The following is a 22,166-nucleotide window of genomic DNA, read 5'->3' on the forward strand; positions in this document are numbered from 1 at the left end:
GGACCCGCCTGGACTACTCAAGGGGGACCCTGTCTTCAGGGAATGGTGTGTGGGGGTGAACGACAGTTTCCTGTACTTTTGAGAGGCGTGTCAAGCATTTGAAGCAAGTCTGGGGCCACATGGTGGCTTTACAGTCGCCTTGAAGGCCCACTAAGGGGCAGTTCTTCCCTCTTAGTCAAGAAAATGGAATTTCTGGCTTGCTTGGAGACCTAGCCTTCCAGGTAGGCTAGGCAATCACCTGAGGACTGCCCTCAGGAAGACAGATTTACTCTAAGCCAGGCTAAAGAGATAGGAAGAATAATTATGCCTTCAGGGAGGTAATGCACTTTCCCTTCCCAGAAAGCACAGCCCGAATAAAGTCATTTTCAGAGCCACAGACACGCAGAGATCCGTTTCTAAGCAGGCTTTCCCTAACACCGGGCTTTGGCTTTTGCTAAAGCTGCTCTCCGGCCATGAGCTTAACAACAGTGCCGCCTTAACTCAATTGGCACAGCTTTTTCTTTGTCTGGGCACTTGCTCAAGTTTACACCTTTCCTGCACCTGGGCTTTTGTTTTAAACACTGATAAGATTGTTCTCAAGTTGTTTTTTTTTCTGAGTTCCTTATTAAAAAATTTTTTAAAACAAGACCAGAGATATGGCTCAGTGGCTTAGAGCACTTGGTGATCTCATGGAGGACTGGGTTCGATTCCTAGAGTAGCTCCCAAGAACCCTTAACTCCAGTTCCAGGGGAGCTGATGCCCTTTCTGGCCTCTGTGGGCACCAGGCAATCACAGGATGCACATACATACATGTAGGCCAAACACTTACACATATAAAATAAAATCTAAAAATTTAATTAAAAAGCAAGACTAAGAACCTCATAAGGGGACCCCAATTTTCAAGGTAACAGGTGACCCTTTAGAATTTTTTCGGTAACTGTGATAACTTGCCTCAAAAAAAGAGAGAGAGGGGCTGGAGAGATGTCTCAGAGGTTAAGAGCACTGACTGCTCTTCCAGGGGTCCTGAGTTCAATTCCCAGCAACCACATGGTGGCTCACAACCATCTACAATTCAATCTGGTGTCCTCTTCTGGCATGTAGGCAGAACACTGTATACGTAATAAATAAATAAATCTTAGAGAGAGAGAGAGAGAGAGAGAGAGAGAGAGAGAGAGAGAGAGAGAGAGAGAGAGAGAAAGCAAAAACTGGACTGGAGGATATCCTTCAGTGGATAAGAGTATTTTGTAGAGAGAAGCCTTTTCCTTGCCAGCTGCTTTGGTTTTTCCCCACCAGTTGCCAGGACTCTGCCGCGTTATAGTCCCCAAATAACACACAAGACGCTGTATTAATTATGAAGCTGTTGGCCATTTGTTTGTTTCTTGCTGGCTAGCTCTGACTTAAGTATTTAACCCATCTAAGTATTTCTCTTACCGGAGAAAAGGGTCTGGACTTCTTACCCCTAAGGCAGCTACATGATGATTAACAATTATCCCAAAACAGAAAGAATCAAATTCATAAAGAAAACAATTTGGATTCTCCCGCGTATCGTGAGACAAACACCTATTTCCGGAGTTCTTAACTTCTACACGGATGCAAACAAATCAGGTAAGGCAGGGTATAAATCAGAAAATATAAGTAAAGTAGTTCAAAGCCCTTGCAACTCTGTACAAAATGCAGAGTTGTATGCCATTCTCATGGTACTTAAAGACTTTACAGAGCCTCTAAATATAGTCACGGATTCTCAGTATGCAGAGAGAGTTGTCTTGCACATTGAGACAGCAGAATTTGTTCATGATGGCACTGAATTAACCTCATTGTTTTTACAATTACAGGAAACCATTAGAAACAGAACTCATCCTATGTATATAACACACATCAGATCCCATACGGGTCTGCCAGGTCCTTTAGCACAAGGCAATGATGAAATTGATCATTTATTAATAGGCAATGTGTTGGAAGCTTCAGAATTTCATAAGAAACACCATGTTAACAGCAAAGGTTTAAAGAAGGATTTTTCTATCACCTGGCAACAAGCCAAAGAAATAGTAAGAAATTGCCCCAGTTGCTCATTCTACAATCAAACTCCATTACCAGCAGGTTGTAATCCTAAAGGTATTCACAGAAATGAACTTTTGCAAATGGATGTATTTCACTTCCCAGAATTTGGCAGTTTGAAATATGTACACCATACCATAGACACGTTCTCAGGCTTCCAATGGGCTACTGCCCTCAGCTCTGAAAAAGCTGACTCTGTTATTACACACCTCTTAGAGATGATGGCTGTTTTGGGTATACCTAAAACAATAAAAACTGACAATGCTCCAGCATATGTCTCCAGTAAATTGGAACAATTTTTCAAATATTATAAAACATGTAACTGGTATACCTTACAATCTCACTCCTGACACCAGTATTTGCTATGCAAGTATAAGGATTTGAGTTCAAGTCCTCAGAATCCATGTAAAAGTTGGTCAAGAGGTTAGAGAGATGGTCCAGTAATTAAGAGAACTCTTGGTCTTACAGAGAACCTCAGTTCAGTTCCCAGCACCCACAGGGTAGCTTAAAACCATTTGTAATTCCAGTTCCAGGGATTCACCCTTTTCTGGCTTCCAGGCACCAGGCACAGAAGTACTGCACACACATACATGCAAGGCAAAATACCAAATCACATAACGTAAAAGCATAATGTATCTTTTAAAAAAGAGCCTTATAAAGGTTGGATATGGTCATATTTGACTGTAACCCCAGCACTGGGGGAATGGACAGGCTAATGTCTTGGGCCTTGTCCAGCCATGCTAGCCAAAAAATGAGAAGCCTTGTCACAAGGGGATAAGGAAGAGAATGATGAATCAGCTTACCTTATGTCTTCCTCTGGCCTTTGTACACACACACACACACACACACACACACACACACACACACACACACACACACACACAAAATAAGCTGGGCATGGTATTGCATACTTTTAATCCCAGCACTGGGGGGCAGAGGCAGGCAGATCTCTGTGAGTTCCAGGTCAGCCAGGGTTACTTAGAGAAAGCCTGTCTTGAAAAACCAACCAAACAAACAAACAAACAAATAATCTTAATGAAAAAAAGAATAGTCTAGTGTGGTGATACCCACCTTTAATCCTAGCATTCTGGGTTCAAGACCAGCCTGATCTCCATAGTCAATTCCAGGTCAGTCAGAGCTACAGACTGAGATGATGTCTCAAAAATAAAAATAAATTTATAAGTAAAATGAGGCCTGGAGAGATGGCTCAGCAGTTAAAGGTTCTGCTGCTCTTCCAGAGGACCCACATGGCAGCTCACAATCATCTGTAACTCCAGTTCTAGGGGATTGGACACCCTCTTCTGACCTCCTTGGGCACTAGGCATGCTCATGGTGCACAGATAGATGTTCAGGAAAAACAGCCATACAATTTTTTTTGGTTTTTTTAGAGATAGGGTTTCTCTGTATTGTTTTGGAGCCTGTCCTGGAACTCGCTCTGTAGACCAGGCTTGGTCTTCAACTCACAGATATCCACCTGCCTCTGCCTCCTGAGTGCTGGGATTAAAGGCATGTGCCACCACCGCCTGGCATTTTTTTTTAATTAGTTGAATGTGGTGGCTCATGCCTTTAATCCCAGCACTTGGGTAGGAAGATGCAGGTGGATCTCCGTGACAGTTTGAAGCCAGCCTGTTCTACATAGTGAGCTCTAGGACAGTCAGGGCTGTGAAAAGAGATCCCATTGTTAGTATTCAGGCATCTGTACTGGCCTGCTCTTGGGATTCTGACAGGATACCCCCTCAGCTGCAGCCACTGAGAGTACCACCTGTGCACATTTACTCCGTGCTGGGATTAAAGGTGTATGCCATCATCACCTGGCAAAAAAATTTTTTTAGCTAAAGGAAATAGATACATAAATAGATGTAAAACAGATTTGCAATATATTAAAAAAATCAAGAGGTAGAGTGACGAAATGGATAAGCAAGAAGAATACTTGTTGCACAAGCCTGCTGACCTGAGTTTTGTTTTTTGTTGTTGTTTTTTTGTTTTTGTTTTTGGTTTTTTTTTTTTTTTTTTTTGGTTTTTTGAGGCAGGGTTTCTGTGTGGCTTTGGAGGCTGTCCTGGAACTCGCACTTGTAGACCAGGCTGGCCTCGAATTCACAGAGATCCGCCTGCCTCTGCCTCCCGAGTGCTGGGATTAAAGGCATGTGCCACCACAGCCCAGCTACTTTATCCCCCCCCCCCCCACCCCCGAGTCTTAAATGTTCCAATCTGGCTTTGAACTTACTACATAGCCTAGGATGACCTCAAGCTTCGGATTCTCCTGCCTCTGCCTCTACATAGAAGTAGCAATGTACCACCTGTTAGTACTCAGGCATCTGTACTGAACTGTCCTTGGGGTTCTGACTGGACACGCCCTCAGCTGCAGCCACTGAGAGCAACACCTGTGCACACTCACTGTGTTTCCCCCTCCCGTCCTTCTCTCTCTTTTTCTCTCCCTCTCTCTGTCCCTCCCCTCTCTGTCTCCTCCCTCTCCCCCCCTCTCTCTCCCCCTCCTTTCTCTTCTCTCCTGCTGCTTCTGTCTCCGGAGGCCCGTCTTCCTCCTTCCCTTTCCCATTTTTATGATCGCGTTCCCAATGAAAAAACCGTGTGCTTGAGATGGAGAGATGGCTCAGAGGTTAAGAGCACTGACTGCTCTTCCAGGGGTCCCGAGTTCAATTCCCAGCAACTACATGATGGCTCACAACCATCTACAATTCAATCTGGTGCCCTCTTCTGGCATGTAGGCAGAACACTGTATATGTGATAAATAAATAAATCTTTAAAAACAAAACAAAACCGTGTGCTTGAACCCTGTTGTGTGGCATCTTTCTCTCAAGTGCTGATTTTCTTTCTTTTTTGTTTTTCGAGACAGAGTTTCTCTGTATTGTTTTGGAGCCTGTCCTGGAACTCGCTCTTGTAGACCAGGCTGGGCTCAAACTCACAGAGATCCGCCTGCCTCTGCCTCCCGAGTGCTGGGACTAAAGGCATGCATCACCAATGCCTGGCGAGTGATGCTTTTCTTAAATTACACCACTGCCACCCTTGTTACATGTAGTGCCCCAGATCAAACTCAGGGTGTCATGCACCTGGGCACGTGCTCTACCAAATGGTGCATCCTCCTACCAAACGTTACTGTTTGTTTGTTTATTTATTTTAGGTTAACAGAGGCTTCCTTAGGAACATGAAAATGACTTACTCTTTTACCTCCATTTTATTAATTTTTAAGGTTTTGTTAGTTCTTCGAGAATTTTATACACAGTTTGTTTTGTTTAGTTTTTAAAAAAAGGGTCTCATTTTGTAGCTCTGGCTGTTCTGGAACTCTCTATGCAGATCAGGTCATCCTAGAAACTCACAGAGATCTATCGGCCTCTGCCTCTGGAGTGCCGGGGTTAAAGGCACTGGCCGCCACGTCCGCCCCACACCCAGGCCATGCAACGTCGTAGAACAGATTCATTCCCCCTCTCCAACCTCTTCCTAGATTCACTCTCCCTTCCCCTTTTACCCCAGTTTTATGTTTTATTTTTTCCCCATCCAAAAAAAAATTGTGCTGCCCAAATATTCTTGGACATGTGATGAGATCTTCCACTAGACGGTAACTGACTTACCAGTGGCGACCATCCCCTCTCAGCTAATAATTGCCAATGGCTCCACAGCTAAGGACGGGATTTTGTGCCCGGTTGTCTCATTTCACTTACTCATTTTTATTCTGTGTGCCTTGGTGTTCTGCCTGCACGTGTTTCTGTGTGAGGATGCCGTATAGCTTAGGGCTAGAGTCACAAACAACAGCGAGCTGCCATGTGGGTGCTGGGAATTGAGCCTGGGTCCTCTGCAAGAGCAGCCGGTGCTGTTAATCACTAGAGCCATCCCTCCAGGCCCCAATTCCTCTTTCTATGCCGGGATTTGATCGATCTTGAGCTTGATCAGGTATCGTGCATGTTGTAGTAAACACTATGAGTTTCCCGAATGCAGCTGCATCCAGAAGACACTGTCTTCTTTGTGGTCCTCCGTTGCTCTGACTCTTACACTTTTTCTGCCCCCTCTTCTGTAAGGATCCCTGAGTCCTGGAGGGAGGGGTGAAGTATACATATATGTTCCGTGTAGAGCTGAGCACGCCTAAGTTGTGGGTATCTGTGCTAATTACCATCTTCTGCAAACAGAAGTGTCTCTGATGAGAGTTGAGAGATGTATTAATCTATGCGAATAACCTTTATTAATTATTAATTAATACTATGCTCACAAGACGGAGATGGGTATTTTGCTACTATTTGGCAAAATAATAGCAGTCGGTTTCTCCCTAGGCCTAGACTTGTCTAGCTATAAATTCCTGGCCCAGTAATGGAGCCAGGCATGGCTTTCATCCAAGTTGGACATATCTAATCAGAAAGGGGCTGATTATGTTCACGGTATTTGTACCACTGTTTCACCAGTGGGCTTGTCTTGCCGTGTCAGTCTTTATTGTATCTCACTGGCCAACAGCTCCAAAAGAAGTAACCCGTTGTTGGCACTAGACTTTTTTGCTAATCCCTGGTATCTGGTATAGGGGCACTGCTGCCTGTTATAAGCCGTGCAATCTTGTAGAAGGATCTAAAAATTCCTATCTTGATGTCTTTGATGACTTGAGACTGCTGTTTTTTCCCCCTCAGACCTTAATCCAGCCTGGAATTGAGTGAAAAACACGGCGTAATTTCCCTCGTATCATCATCCCTCCACTCTAGGCAAGACACCAAATCTTGGAATCAATAAATATGGTGCTGCTAACAGAACCTCTTAATGCTGGAGGATTTTCTTGAACATAGGAACAAGCCCTTCCAGTTTCTGTCCAGGGAGTCTGACCCTGGAGATCTATAGGCATCTTAATGGAGAGAAAAATCATCCTGGGAGGTAGGTGAATGCCTCAGGATGAATTATAAAATTCTGGTTTCTTCCCAATTGTAAACTCCTTCGAGATGAACCACACTCCAAAAACAGCTCACCCTTTCATATTCAATACTGTGCCTTAATTTGGCAAAACAGAAATAGGAGCGGTTTATTTTTTGTGTGTTATGTGACACTCTTGTTTGGAATAGGTGAACAAATACTTTAAATAGAGAACTGACTACAGATCAAATTAAGGATACTAACAATGTCCAACTTGGTGAGTCAATGAGTTTTATTGGGGTTACTTATAAGAGTATTATTGAGGGGTTACTTACAGGAGCAGGATGAGTTAAATGTAACCTCAGCACAGGTGACAGCTTTGGAAAGGGGAAACCCTGGAGCTCACTGCATGACTTGCATGTAGCTTGACAAGTTAGAATATCTTCTAGGAAGCTCACTGATCTTTGCTTCTTAGAGGTATCTTAGCTAGTGTTCCTCTTCCAAGCAGCTTAGCTGGTCTGTTTCCTCCTAAATCCTTAAGTAACTTTAGGTTGGGAGGAGCCATGTGTGTATCTGATCAGTTTCAGGGACTTCCTAAGATTCCTGAGTTGTTTACTTTCTAAGTTGTTTTTTAGTTTGTTTTGAGACAGGGTCTCACTTTGTAGCCCTGACTGTTCTAGAACGTCTGGCCTCAAATTCACAAAGATCCACCTGCCTCTGCTTCCTGAGTGCTGGAATTAAGGGTGTGCATAACCATAGCTGGCTGCTACTTTCTCAGTTTTTAAAAGTCCTTTCCTTTAGAATTTCCTGAGTCTTAATATGTCTCCTTAGAATTTCCTGGATCTTGCTGGACGGTGGTGGCCTTTAATCCTAGCACTTGGGCGACAGAGACAGGCAGATCTCTGTGAGTTGGAGGCCAGCCTGCTCTACAGAGCAAGTTCCAGGACAGCCTCCAAAGCAACACAGAGAAACCCTGTCTTGAAAAGGGAAGGAAGGAAGGAAGTAAGGAAGGAAGGAAGGAAGGGAGGAAAGGAAGGAAGGGAGGGAGGGAGGGAGGGAGGGAGGGAAGGAAGGAAGGAAGGAAGGAAGGAAGGAAGGAAGGAAGGAAGGAAAGATTTCCTGGATCTTAATGAGCTGCAGAGGAAATCACTATGTAACATTTAATCATGATCTCACGAAGCTTCAAGCTCTCTATGTATCTGAGAGTGCCCTGGCTCTTCCCACTGTGTGCTGGATTGCAGGATGTCCTAGCTCTCTGTCTCACACCCCTATTCTTGGTTGTGAGTCTTACCCTTTAACGGCTGAGCCATTTCTCCAGCCCACACACCATTAGTTTTCATAGTACAAGTTAGAAACAGCTTAAAACCTTTCTTTGGAAACAGCGTTTTAAAAAAATATTTTATTTTCATGTATACATCTCTCTGGGGGGAAGAATATGTGTACATAAGTGCAGAAGCCAGAGGTATTGGAACCCCCCTCCCCCAGCTGGGGTCGCAGTTATTTGGGACTCTGACATGGGTGCTGGGAACCAAACTCTGGCCCTCTGTAGGAGTAGAGTGTACTCTTAACCACTGAACAATCTCTCCAGAACTAGGAAACAGCTTTAAAAATACCTCCCCAAAATAGAATCAGTTAAATGCACGTTACTTTCCTCTTTGAAGTTACATTTGTGTGTGCTAAGTACATGCCCGTAAGTATACCTGTGCATGGGTGTGGAGGTCACAGGGTAACTTGGAAGTGGTTCTCCCTGCATGTGCATTTGAGTCCCAGGGATCCGATTCAGGTCGTCAGGCTCGGTGGTGGCAAGCACCATTTACCCACTGAGCCATTGACAACTCTTACCTTGCTTTTTTTATGTACAAGAATGTTATCACTTAGAAAAAAATTAGAAGTTTGACCTGGAGGTATTTTCCATCACATTTCAAGAAGACCTGGCCCTACATAATATGTGCCTCCTCATTCTAACAATACAGAATCTGGGTGACTGGCTACAATTTTCTCTTCGGGGGGAGGGGGCCACCTTTGTGGACGCGAAGAGGTGATCAACTTGGCCACTTGCTGTGTAACCTCATCCAAAAAAAAATCCTCTCCCTATTTTCTTATTCTCCATAGCGTATTTCCTAAGGCTAACTTGCCAGTGGCTGTGCAAAAAACCATTGGAGTCATGTCTTGGGTGGGATGGCCAGACTCAAGGGCCGGTGCAAGCTGGTGATGCCAACACTGCCAACAAACGAAGAGTCGTGTGACCTTGGGAAAGAGTCTCTCTCTCTCTCTCTTTCAGGAAAGTAGCAGAGGGATTAGGTACTTCCTTCCGAGTCCGGGGGTGGCTAAACAAAGCGGAAAACGCGCGCCTTTAAGCGCTTATTGATCTTCGAAGTCCCAAGCGCCATAGGGCTACCACATGCTGATCTGCGGCCTCGGCGGAGGAGCATCTAGAACCACCCGTCCCCCGTCCTCCCCGCCCCGCACCTGAACTCTCGCGAGATCTCCCCTCAGGGCCTCGCGACGTCATCCCCTCCGCGGCCGTGACTGCGCCGGCGCGTAAGGTCCTCGCACAGGGGCAGCCCGTATCCTTCCGCCGCCGGCCCAGCCCGGCCCGGCCCTCCCTCCCAGGCCCGCCAATCCCGGAGCCTCCCGACCTGCCCCTCGGCCTGGGCCCACCCCGCGCTGTGGCGGCCCCACCCCGGCGCCGCCGCCCGCCCTCCCGCCCGCGCGTCTCTTAGTCCACCTGCACCAGGCAGGAAAGCGGGCTTCCCGGGCTGTGTGACCGTCAGGCGCTCGGCGAGCCCCTCAGCTTGGGGCTCTTGCTTCCCCCCTAGGCGGAGGGATCCACGGCGGCCGAGGAGGCGGCGCCGAGCCTACGAGGAAGAGGCAGCTACGGCGGCTGTGGCAGCAGTAGCAGCAGCAGCAGCAGCAGCAGCAGCAGCGCATAAAGGGGCCGCCGCCGGGTGATGCGGTGACCGCTGCGGTCTGGCCCAGAAGCTGAGCGGGCCTCGGCCCTCAGCTCGTCGGATCGGCGCTCCGGAGCTCCCGGTCTTCTCCGCCGCTCGGGCGGTCTCAGGGCCCCCCCTCGCCCCTTCCCCGTCCCTCCCCCGTCCCCGTCCCCGCCCCGGGGGCCGACGCCACCGTTTTCCACCCCCACCATGGCTCTGAAGAGAATCCACAAGGTAAGCGGCGGCCCAGGGTGCGTTTGCGGTGGGAATGGGGTCGCGGGGCGAGCCCGCGGAGTCGGCCGCGGCCTGCACTTGCCGCGGTCGCCTCCTCGCCCGGGCTCGCGGCGTCGGGTTCCCCGCTGCCGGCCCCGGCCCCACGGGGCGGCCTCTCACATCCCACTCCCAGAGATGGCGCCGGCAGAAGGCTGCAGCGCGGGGGACCTTGGCTTAGGCCGTAGTTGCTCTCGGGTCCTCGCAGTCTGCCTTTCCAGGCCTCGCTCCGGCCTGGGAACTCGCTGCTCACTAGGGCTATTGTCCGGCCAGGGAAAGGGACTTGGGGGGGCTGGGGAGGGAGAGAGAGGGGGTCAGCGGCTGGAACGTTGGGCGGCCTTAGCATCTGAGGTCGGGAGGGCTGTGGTCCAATTTCTAGCCCCGCTCCTCTGGCGCCCTTCCCTGAGGCTGCCCGAGATCGAGGACCTAGACAAGCCGACCAGAGAGAGAGGAGGGAGAGAGAGAGAGAGAGAGGCTCATTTGCCCGACTCACAACTGTTTTCTATGAGTTCGCTTAACTCTTTGGCTTGCATACTTCAGCCCACCTTACTGGTCTATAAACTGGAGTGGAAAGTCAGAGGGAAAGGAAATGCCAGTTCTTTTGGGGGGAGAAGGGGATTGAGTGGAGAAACGGTTTTTTTTTTTTAATTACCGTGGGGTGGGTGGGTGAGAAACTATAGCCCTTCAGGGTTGCAGGGTTGGACCTAGTGGGACAACTGTTTTACCTGGTAGGGTAGGAGCCAGTCCAGAAAACCGAACGTTGAAGACCGCCGGAGACATTCCTTTCACAGACTTCTCCCCCAAATGATTTTAATGCTAAAATTAGGTGATATATTCGTGAAGACTCCTAAGTTAGAAGGGGTTTTTATTCGGTTTTATTGGGTAGAAATAATTTTAGTTCTTTTAAGTGAAAGGTTATCCATTTAGTTAATTGGTAAGATTTAACACTTAGAAGGAGAGCATAGGCTTGGCTTAAACTTTAGGGTTTCCCACCCCCCCAATCTCCTAAGTGTCGCTGTTACTTTTTCCTTGGACATAAGAAGTCGCCCACTGTGAGTTTTGTTTGGTGTTTTATTTGGCTCCTCAGGTGGGCCATATTAAGTCTTTACCTTATTAGTGAGTGGTAGGACCTGGCGTTACTCATAAAGGCTGATGAGATGGAGATACAAAGAGCGGAGAACGAAGCCAAAAGCCGATTCAAAGATGGAGTACCACAGTTGAGCAATTGGTCCTCATTTTACTCTTTTTTTTTTTAAGACTTATTTATTATGAATACAACAGCCTGCCTTCATGTCTGTCTGCACGCCAGAGGAGGACACCAGATACCATTATAGATGGCTGTGACCACCATGTGGTTGCTGGGAATTGAACTCAGGACCTCTGGAAGAGCAGTCAGTGCTCTTAACCGCTGAGCCATCTCTCCAGCCCCCTCATTTTATTTTTTATTCAAGACTTGGAATGTGGAATGAATTCCATTCCTTACGTCGAATTAGCGCCTTATCAACTTTTGTTTTCTTTTATTTCTTAGAAATCAAAGGATAGCCTTTAGAAGTAAGTCTTGCACTAAGATGAAGCAGGGGCTTTGCTTAACTTTATTTAAAAAAAAAAAGAAAACCCCTTGAAACACCATGTGAGGTGTGAGGGATAAACATCTAAGTAATGTGTATGTATATTTTTGTTTTTAGAGACAGGGTTTCTGTGTAGCAGCCCTGGTTGTCCTGGAACTCTCCCCATAGACCGTGCAGGCCTCTGAACTCAGAGATCTACCTGCCTCCTGCTAGGAGTAAAGGCGTGTGCCACTGTGGCCCAGAGCGTGTGGGTGGATTTCTAAAACTTCAGGAGTCATAGGGCCTTATAGAGTCTAATGGGAAGCTATAGATTTGAAATGCTGTTTGAGTTATACCTATAGAAGATTGTCCTCCAAGACTGGGAGAGAATGTTTGTTTGATGTATTATAATTTGCATCAATAGTTAGTTTTAACTTATTTTTTAAAGGTAAGGTCTTCCTAGCTCTATGGTGTAGACCAGACTGGCCTCAAACTCCAAGACCCATCTGTTTCTGCCTTCAGAGTGCTGAGATTAAGCCAGCAAGTTAATAGCTTTTAGTGTTTGTATTAATATCTGTGCTATAGAAACTTCTTCAGAGAGGGAGATAACACTGACTCAAACCATACATTTAAATCTTAGAATAACGTTTGCCTCTAGCAATATCATTTCTGTTGCTGTTTTTTGAGACAGGCTGTCACTGTGTAATTCAGGCTGGTATTGGTCCTGAGTACTGGAATTCAGGCATGTACCACCACACCTGCCACCACTAAATCTTTTTGTACAGTTGTGTTTCAGCCACAGCCCTCGAACTAGAGGATAACTTTTCCATGGGTCCTGGGAATTGAACTTTTCTTCCTCCAGACAGGGTTTCTCTCCCGACTCAGACCAGGATGGCCTTGAATTCACAGATAATCTGCCTGCTTCTGCCTACAGTGCTGGGCGTAAAGGCATTTGCCACTACCACCTGACTGTTTTTAATAAACTTTTTTTTAAATGAACTTTTTAAGATTTATTTTTATGAATGCTTTGCTTTCAAGCGAGTGTGTGCTCACTGTATATGCCTGTTAGATCACCTGGAACTGGTGTTACAGGTGGTTGTGAGCCACCATTGAGGAGCTGGGATTCCAACCTGGGTCTTCAGCAAGAACAAAAAGAATGGTCTTAACAGTTCTTCTGTTTCTCTAGCCACCAACTTTTCCTGATACAGAGTTGTATGTATTCCAGACTGGCCTGAAACTACACAGGGGAAATGACCTTGAATTTGTGTTCTTTTAGCCCCTACCTCTTGAATTACTGTGGTTGTAAGTGATGATGGTCCTCAGGTCAAACCAGAGTTTATCTGTTAGGCAATAAGAACTCTGCTACCTGAGCTTCCTTCTTAGCTCAGTAGTGTGCACTTTTATATGTGTATCCCTCCATCCCCTTTTAACAACCCTGAACCTTTATCGAAGTCAAGTATGGCTTGACTTAGACTGCCAAAGACGAGGAAAACCATTTTCTATTTTTATCAGTTATTGTGAAAACAAAAGCAGAAGTTGGGTTTTTCAAGCTTCTTTTGTGTGGCATATAGCTTACCTTAAATGATAGGCTTAATGGATACAGATAAAACCATTCCTATGTTATTCTCAATCCAATATATCTAAACTGGATTCCCTAGAAGATGTGCTTGGTCTGTATAATCAGTCATGGTGTTAAGCCTTTCCTATCACTTAACTGCCCTTTAGCTTCAGATGTCATGAAGTTTTTTTATCTGGTTCTAATAGAATTCTTAGAATGTTATCACATGTGACGGGAAGCACCTTTAGGAATTCAGTATCTTCTTTGATATATAGATTTTTGTCTGAATTTGGCACTTTTAGAAAATATGTATTTTCTCTATTTGAATTTCATACATGCATAGTCTTTTTCTTTTTTTTTTTTAACCAAATTTACAGCACTTTTTATTTTCACTGCTGATAATTGGACCAAGGGCCTTGTACATTCTGAGCAAATACCGTACTACCAAGCTATAGACCCCAAACATTGGGAAAAGCTTTTGATGGGTGTCTTAGAGATTCCTGAGCTACGCTTCAAGCAAAATTTGCCACAGAGACACATTGTGAACAGTATGTTTCTGGCAGGGGGTTTCTCTAGCTTGAGAGCCTGTCCTGGAACTCACTTTGAAGACCAGGAGGCGTCGAACTCACAGAGATTCTCCTGTCTGTGTGTCTGTGTGTCTGTGTGTCTGTGTGTCTGCGTCTGTGTGTCTGCGTGTCTGTCTGTGTGTGTGTGTCTGTGTGTGCGTCTGTCTGTGTGTGCGTCTGTCTGTGTGTGCGTCTGTCTGTGTGTGCGTCTGTCTGTGTGTGCGTCTGTCTGTGTGTGTCTGTGCGTCTGTGTGTGTCTGTGCGTCTGTGTGTGTCTGTGCGTCTGTGTGCGTCTGTCTGTCTGTGTGTCTGTGCGTCTGTGTGCGTCTGTCTGTGTGTGTGTCTGTGTGTGTCTGTGCGTCTGTGCGTCTGTGTGTGTGTGTGTGTCTGTCTGTCTGTCCGTCCACCTCTGCCTTCTGTTCAGGTCTCTGCTGACTTTGCAGGTCTTAGCTTGGGTTTTGGTGCTTTGAGTGCCTGCTCTTCTAGCAACACCTCACCCTTTCCAGGTGGCTGCATCTCATCTGCTGTGCGCTAAGAAACCAGATCCCGGAGCTTATTAAAATTGAGTCTAAAATAAGATCCAGTAGGCTCTGAGTGAAGAGGGCTCGTGTGTTCTGTGAACTGTAGGGTCTGTTTTGGCAGATCAAAGGCCTTTTTGACTTCCTCTTTTTCCTTTTACCTTTACTAGTGAAATTGCAGGTGCCCTTGTTGAAATGCAGTCTTAATTTTTCTGTCTTTGAGAAGGGTAATAGCTATCTTGAGTACTCCAGGAGTTGAAAACTGACAAAAGAGAAGACACTAGACCTGGGGGAAGCTAAATAGTGGAGTGCTTGACTAGTTTGTAAAGCCCTGTTTTGATTGATCCCTAGTACAGTGTGTGTTCTTCTGTAATGTAATGTCAGAGAAGTTGGTGACAAGAGGATCAGAAGTTCAGGGTCATCCTCAGCTACTTATTAAATTTGAGGCCAGCCTGGGATACATAATATTCTACCTTAATGAATAAATGATCAAGCTAGGATACTTTTAAACTCAGTAATGCCTTGCATATTTTAATGGTATCTTGATAGTCATAGTTTAAGGTTTGTGAGCATAACGTTGAAACAAAGTAATGATATCATTGATCTATATCTAAGTTTCTAAAGACCTCTCAAGAGACAAAACAAAGTTCCCAGTTAAAGGTTTTGAACTCAAGGTCATAGGTAACTAGCTAAAGTGAGCAAGGAAGATGAGGGAACTAGAAAATAGGGCACCTGCTACCCATCTCCCTTTTAATATTGCCATTGCCAAGATCTGTGGATGTATTGGCAGATAATCCTCTTGTTTTGTGTGTGTGGAGACTGGGTTTTACTATATATAGCCTTGACTGGCCTGGAACTTGCTATGTGAACCAGCCTGGCCTGAAATCTGGCTGCCTCTGCTGGGATTAAAAGGTGGGCAGTACAAAATTTAAAAATATTATTTAAAAGTATTAGCCATATAGGAATAATTCAAAGTAAAGTGTTTGCCACTCTGCTTAGTCTCCTGTATCTCAGAAAATAAAAAATGATACAGTGCTAGAAATGGATACTATGTGTTACAGTAATCTTTTTTTTTTTTTTCATCTGTTTGTTTTCCATACAGGGTTTCTCTATGTAACAGCCCTAGCTGTCCTGGAACTAGCTCTGTAGACCATACTGGCCTCGAATTCAGAGATCTGCCTGCTTGTGCCTCCCAAGTGCTGGGATTAAAGGCATGAACCATCACTGCCCTTATTAACAATATTATTAGAGGTGAGGGTTGAATTTTTTTTGTTTTGCAAAATGGTGAAACAAATTAGCAAATATTCCTGAGGAATACTGAATACTAGCATAAGTGGTTGGTTTACTGCCTTAGAAAGCAGGCATAGCTTACTGTAAAAGAAACATGATATAGTTTTCTGGAAAGTCTCCTTCCCTCATTAGACAAAGATTCTTAGATGAGAATAGTCTCCGATAAATTGAGAGGCCGAGGCAGGAGGATTACTTGAGTCCAGGAACAATGTGGGAAACATTAAGAGCCCATTTTTAAAAATAAAATTGTGGGTATGCCAAGTCCTGGAACACATATTTAGTGCATGCTTGGTTCATGCCTATTTGCAACAGGAAACAGTGTGTTACTACTTTTTGTTTTTTGTTGTTTTTGAGACAGGGTGTCTTATGTAGCCTGACTGTCTTGGAACTCACTGTGAACTCAATAGATTCTCCTGTCTCTGCTCCCCAAGTGCTAGGATTAAAGGTGTGAACTACATAACTTTTTCTGAGGAATAAGAAGTATTGAAAGGAAGGTCTTTTTAGTTTGTATCTTTGAGTGGTAAAGAGTAGTTTTGATCTTACAATCCTGGATATTGTGATCAGAGAGATAGCTGCTGAAAAATCCTAGGTAGTTCCAGGACAGGAACTTCTGACTGATGCATGCTGCTGACAGAACTTTTGCATTCGTTTTCTGAAATGTAGGTGTACAGTTGCTTAAAGTTTTGATGGTTTATGGTGTAAGGAAATAAAAGTTCTGTCTGGAGAGTCAAGTGAGATACCATGTAATAGATTTGTGATACTAATGCTGCAGCATATTCCAGGGCTGCTATCTGACCGGGCGAAGTGACTTGATTAAGACTAGAACTGAAGAGCTGGAGGAATGACTCAGTTAAAAGCATTGTCTACTCTTCCAGAAAACAAGAGTTCAATTCCCAGTACCCACATGGCAGCTTATATTGTCTTGACTCCAGTATCAGGCACACACATTGTGCAGACACAGACAAAATACAATTTTTTCTATTTCAAGACAGTTGGTCTGTCCTGGAACTCTTGCTCTTCCCCCTCCCCCCAGCCCAGTGCTGGATTAAAAGTGGTCACCACCACTGCCCAGCTCAAAACATAAAATTAAAACAAAAACAGAAAAAGGACTCTGGATGTAGAGCTGGCTTTCTTTTCTTTGTCCTTTTTTATTTTTATTTTACGTTTATGGATGTTTTCCTGCATTTATGTCTATGTACCAAATTGCATACATGTGGTACTTGAGGAGGCAAAAAGAGGATGTGAACCCCTGAACTATAGTTACATAGTGGTGCTGGGAATCTAACCCTAGAGCAGCCAGTGAATGCTCTTGACTGCTGAGCCACTTTTCCAGTCCCCTGAAGATACTTTAAAGTTTTCCTTTAAAGCCAGGCGTTGGGAGACAGAGGCAGGTGAATCTCTTTGAGTTCAAGGCCAGCTTGGTGTACAGAGCCAGTTCCAGGACAGCCAGGGCTAAAGAGAAACCCTATCTTGAAAAACAACAAAATAATAATAGTAATAATTAAAATTTCCTTTGAATTTAATTAAATCTTTATTTTCCTTTGGAGAGGGAGCAGCGTTAGGGATTGAACCTAGGGCTTCAGGCCTCAAGCATATGAGGCCTTCCCATTGCCACTGAACTACAGCCCTAACCCTTGTATTGAATCTTGTATTTGCTTGTTTGTTTTTAGACAGTATGTCACTCAGAAGCTCATTCTGGCCTTTAACTCTGAGCTTCCTAAGTGCTAGGATACAACAAGCATGAGCCATCATGCCCAGCTTACTTGATTTTTTTTCTTTTAAGATTTGTATTTTTGGCCGGCCGTTGGTGGTGCATGTCTTTAATCCCAGCACTCAGAGGCAGAGACAGACAGATCTCTGTGAGTTCAAGACCAGCCTGGTCTACAAGAGCTAGTTCCAGGACAACTTCCAACTCCACAGAGAAACCCTGTCTCGAAAAACAACAACAACAAAAAACCCAACAAAACAACAACAAAAAATATTTATGTTTTTGGTCAGTTGTGTTGGTACACACCTTAGTCCCAGAACTTGGGAGGCAGAGGCAGGTGAATGCTTGAGTTCCAGGACAAAATCCAAAGAAAGAAAAGGTTTATTTTTCTGAGGCTGTGTGTGGTGTCTTATTCCTTTAATCCTAGCACTCCGGAGGAAGGTGGGGGCAGGTGAGTTTGAGATCAGCATGTTCTACAAAGCAAGTTTCAGCACAGCTTAAACCCTGTCTCCAAGAGAAGAAAAAGGAAAAAACAAAAATCACTTATTTATTTGATTTTTCAAGACAGGATTTCTCTGTGTAATAGCCCTGGCCTTTACTCATGGAGATCCACCTTCTTCTGCCTCTGAGTGCTGGGATTAAAGGTATGCACCATCATGCCAGCCTGTTTTGTTTTGCTTTTTCATAGGGTTTCATTAGCCCATGTTGACTTCATATTCAACTATGTAACCAAGACTAACTGAATTCCTGCTTCTGCCTCCACTTGTGCTGGGTTTAACAGTCAGTGTACCACCACACCTGATAACTTTACTAGTTTTCTTGAATCTTAGCTTTCTTATCTTCATTGGGATAAGACTAAAAAAGTCATGTTTTGCCCAGGGCGGTGGTGGCACATGCCCTTAATCCCAGCACTTGGGAGGCAGAGAAAGGTGGATCTGAGTTCGAGACCAGCCTGGTCTACAAGAGCTAGTTCCAGGACAGCCTCCAAAGCCACAGAGAAACCCTATCTCGATAAACAAAACAAAACAAAAGTCATGTCTTTTTGAGTCAGGTTCTCAGTATGTTGCCCTGGCTGTATAAACCAAGATGGCCTTTAACTCACAACTGTCAGCCCACCTCTGTATACCTGCTGATTGCTGGAGCTAAAGATGTGCATCAGTATGCCCAGCTTGTTTCTGACTTTGCCCCTAGTAATTTCGTATGTACCATGTGCATTTCTGGTGTAGTGTGTGTGGGGGGGTACCCGAGGGTGGACAGGAGAGAATATTAGATCCCCTAAAACTGCATTTACAGTTGTGAGCCAAACCCATGTCCTCTGAAAGAGCAGCTTGTGTTCTTAACTCCTAAACCATCTCTCGCTGTTACTATGTTATGATTTTTAGACTAGAGTCTCACCACATGCTCTGTGCCCTTTGGAACTCACAATAGATCTTCCTGACTCTGTCTCCTATTTCACTGATTAAAGGTGTGTGTCACCATGCTGGACTTATTTTATTATTCCTTCATTTTTTTTTTTCGAGACAGGGTTTCTCTGTGTATCCCTGGCTGTAGTGGAACTTGTGGTATAGACCAGGCTGGCCTTGAACTCTTAGAGATCCACCTGCCTCTGCTTCCAGAGTGCTGAGATTTTATGTGTTTGTGTCTGTCTTTCTGCTTATGGGTCTATACATGTGAGTGTAGGTGCCTAAGGAGACCAGAGATAATGGAATCCCTGGTTACAGTTTCCTACCACCTGATGTGGGTGCTGGGAACTAGATCAGGTCAGTTTCTCCAGGCCCACAACAATACATCATTTAATATCCACAGTTTAATAAATAACTGCTGTATCGGCCTTTGGGCTTTTTCATTTGTTAAATTTTTATGAAAATTTAAACTTCAGGCCTATAGAAAAATTGCAAATCTAATAAAAATCTAGTGTTCTTTTTCTTTAGCTGTTTCTAAGGAATTTGCTGGTGTAGTGCCATGGCGACTTCTAGGTTCATTTTTAAAGTTTTTCTGAAGTAGGGTCTTGTTACCTGGGCTGGACTCAGGTTTAACTCTGTAGCAGAGGATGATCTCGAATTCACGTCTCTGAGTGCTGGGATTATAGGAGTATGCACCATGACTCCTTTTGTTCAGTTAGTTTAGGCTTTTTTCATATTTCTATATATTAGGTTTAATTTGTTTGAGGCAGGGATGTCTTGGAGGCTCAGTGCTATGTATCTGTACCTGAAGGTCGTGGATGATTTGTTTAGTTGGCTGCTTTTCATTGCATCCTGTCTGTTGATACGTTGTCATTTTGAACCATTGCTGAGAGTTGCTTCAATGTTTCCCATTATATTTCCCATCTTATGAATACTTGCTCTTGTTTGTATTAGCTGTCTATTGCCACATAAGAAAGTGACTGCTTGAAACATACTACACTTCTTCATACAGGAATGGCTTATAGTTAAGGGCCTCCTGATCTCTGGGATTAGAAGTATGCCCCCACCATGCTCAACTCTAAAATTTCAGTTATATGTATGTGTTTAGTTAGGTGCTTGTGAGCACCAGGTGTTAGGGAGTTGAGACCTGCACTCAGGTTCTCCTCAAGAGCATTATACTCTCTTAACTGCCGTCTCTCTAACATTTCTACTTTAATAAGAATGCCTTCTCTTAATTATAGGAGGTCCTGGGTTGAGTCTCCAGCTTCAAATAATAGCAGTTATGCTAAAGCATTGATTTTTGTATGAATGTACTCTTGTATACATACAAAACAATGGAATCTAGATTATGTTCTAAATTGGGTAGTTGTTTATAGTCCTAACAGCTATTATGAGGATTCTAGTATCTATATCTTCGCCATTGCTCATTATAGAAATGCAAATCACAGTGTCTGTAGGATATCACTTGACACCTCTAGGAAAGCAGTAACTACTTAAATCATCTTGCTGGCTCTGATAGTGATTTGTTAGCTGTATTTTGTTCAGCAGATGCCTTCTGGAAAAAGTAGAGTGCTTATGAGGAAGGAAGAAGTAATTGGTAATTGTTTTTGAAGAATGTATAATGTAGGAGCTGGAAAAATGGTTCAGCAGTTAAGAGCACTTAACTGCTGTTCAGAGGATGGGCCTGGGTTTGCTTCATAGCTCCCACATGGCAGACACAACTGTCTGTAACTCAGTTCAGAGGGCCTGACACTGTCTTCTGACTGCTTGCTGCGGGTAAAACGGCCACAAACATGAATACATACACACACAATAGAGAAAATCATTACTGTCTTAATTTTGATTGATCGTGTCATGCTTAGTTTTGTACTGCATATATTTAAGTTTTAAAATTTTATTTATTTATTTTTGTTTTTCGGGACAGGGTTTATTATTTTTTGAGACAGGGTTTCTCTGTGTAACAGCCCTGGTTGTCCTGGAACTTGCTTTGTAGACTAGACTGGTCTCGAACTCAGAGACCCACTTGTCTCTGCCTCCCTGGTGTTGGGATTAAAGGCGTGAGCCATCACTGCCCACCTATTTTTAAAAGGAGGGAGGGAGGGTGTGTGTGTGTGTGTGTGTGTGTGTGTGTCTGTCTGTCTGTCTGTCTGTCTGTCTGTCTGTCTTGGTCTTGAGACAGGGTTTATGTAGTTTTGGCTGTCCTGGAACTTCCTCTGTAGACCAGACTGGTCATGACCTCCTAGAGATCTGCCTGCCCCTGCCTCTGGAGTGCTGGGATATTTTTAAAACTTTACATTTTATTTGTTGTGTGTGGGTACATGGGCCGGCTTATTGCGTGTGTCACAAAGTGCACATGGAAGTCAGAAGATAACCTATGGAAGTTATATTTTTTTCACCCTGTGGATCCAAGGTAGAGACTAGGCTTGATGGAAAGCACCTTTCATGCTTAGCCAACCTGAAGGCACTGTACTGTATAATTCTGCTTCCTTGGATTCATTAAAAATCATTCTAATGCTTGGTATGGTGACAACACTTGCAATTCTCGCACTTGAGAAGGGGAGGCAGTAGGAATCATGAGTCTTTTTGTGAATGATAAATGTGCACCATATGTGTATTTGGTCCCTGTGGAGTTCAGAAGAGTGGAGGGATAATGTAAGGCATCATGTGGATGCATTGTAATATTTTGTTTGAGACTGGGTTTCTGTGTAACCTGGCTGTCCTGGAACTCCCTCTGTAGATCAGGCTAACCTCAAAGAACTCAGAGATGGCCTGCCTTTGCATCTAAGTGCTGGGATTAAAGGAGTGCACCACCACTGTGCCTAGCTACATTATAGTATTTTCTTTTCTTTCTTTTTTTTTTTTTAAGATTTAGGTTCTGCCTGCATGCATGCATGCCTGCCAGAAGAAGGCATCAGATCTCATTACAGATGGTTGTGAGCCACTATGTGGTTGCTGGGAATTGAACTCAGGACCTCTGGAAGGGCAGCTAGTATTCTTAACCACTGAGCCATCAGTCCAGCCCTACATTATAATATTTTCATGCTTCTGTTATACAGAACACCTCTGCTTGCTGCCTTTTCTGTATTAAAGAAATGGTTTCAGAACAAATAGCACTATATGACTATTGAACATGGGGGATGGGGACAACAAGAGTGATAGCAGACACCTGTAATCACTTCTGTTTACTATTTTTTAAAGATTTACTTATTACATATTCAGTGTTCTGTCTGCACGTATGTCTGCATGCCAGAAGAGGGCACTGTGTGGTTGCTGGGAATTGAACTCAGGACCCCCAGAAGAACAGACAGTGTTCTTAACCTCTGAGCCATCTCTCCAGTCCCCAAGAGAGAAGCAGGCAGCTAAGGTGCAGAGAAGAAGAGAGTGCTTTCCTGGCCGGGAATTGAACCCTGGGCCGCGGCGGTGAGAGCTGAATCCTAACCACTAGACCACCAGGGAGCATCATTATTTACTATTTAGTAGTAGTTTAAATTCGTGAGGGATGC

The 22,166-nt window shown here is 44.5% G+C and overlaps 1 protein-coding gene across 2 annotated transcripts in view; it reads left to right on the top strand.

Moving 5' to 3' along the window:
- The first annotated feature begins 9,512 nt into the window (after window positions 1–9,512).
- Ube2d2 (ubiquitin conjugating enzyme E2 D2) overlaps window positions 9,513–22,166 on the top strand; it is a 30,781-nt gene continuing 18,127 nt past the window's right edge. Inside the window, exon 1 of one of the 2 annotated variants that reach the window (XM_040758103.1) lies at window positions 9,513–10,037. In XM_040758103.1, coding sequence (XP_040614037.1) covers window positions 10,014–10,037 — 24 coding nt within the window. In that variant the 5' untranslated portion in view covers window positions 9,513–10,013. The remainder of the gene's footprint in view (window positions 10,038–22,166) is intronic. The other variant, XM_005065270.4, reaches the window with a different exon arrangement.

Source organism: Mesocricetus auratus, unplaced genomic scaffold (genome assembly GCF_017639785.1).
Source record: "Mesocricetus auratus isolate SY011 unplaced genomic scaffold, BCM_Maur_2.0 Super-Scaffold_100015, whole genome shotgun sequence".
Classification (NCBI taxonomy): Eukaryota; Metazoa; Chordata; class Mammalia; order Rodentia; family Cricetidae; genus Mesocricetus; species Mesocricetus auratus.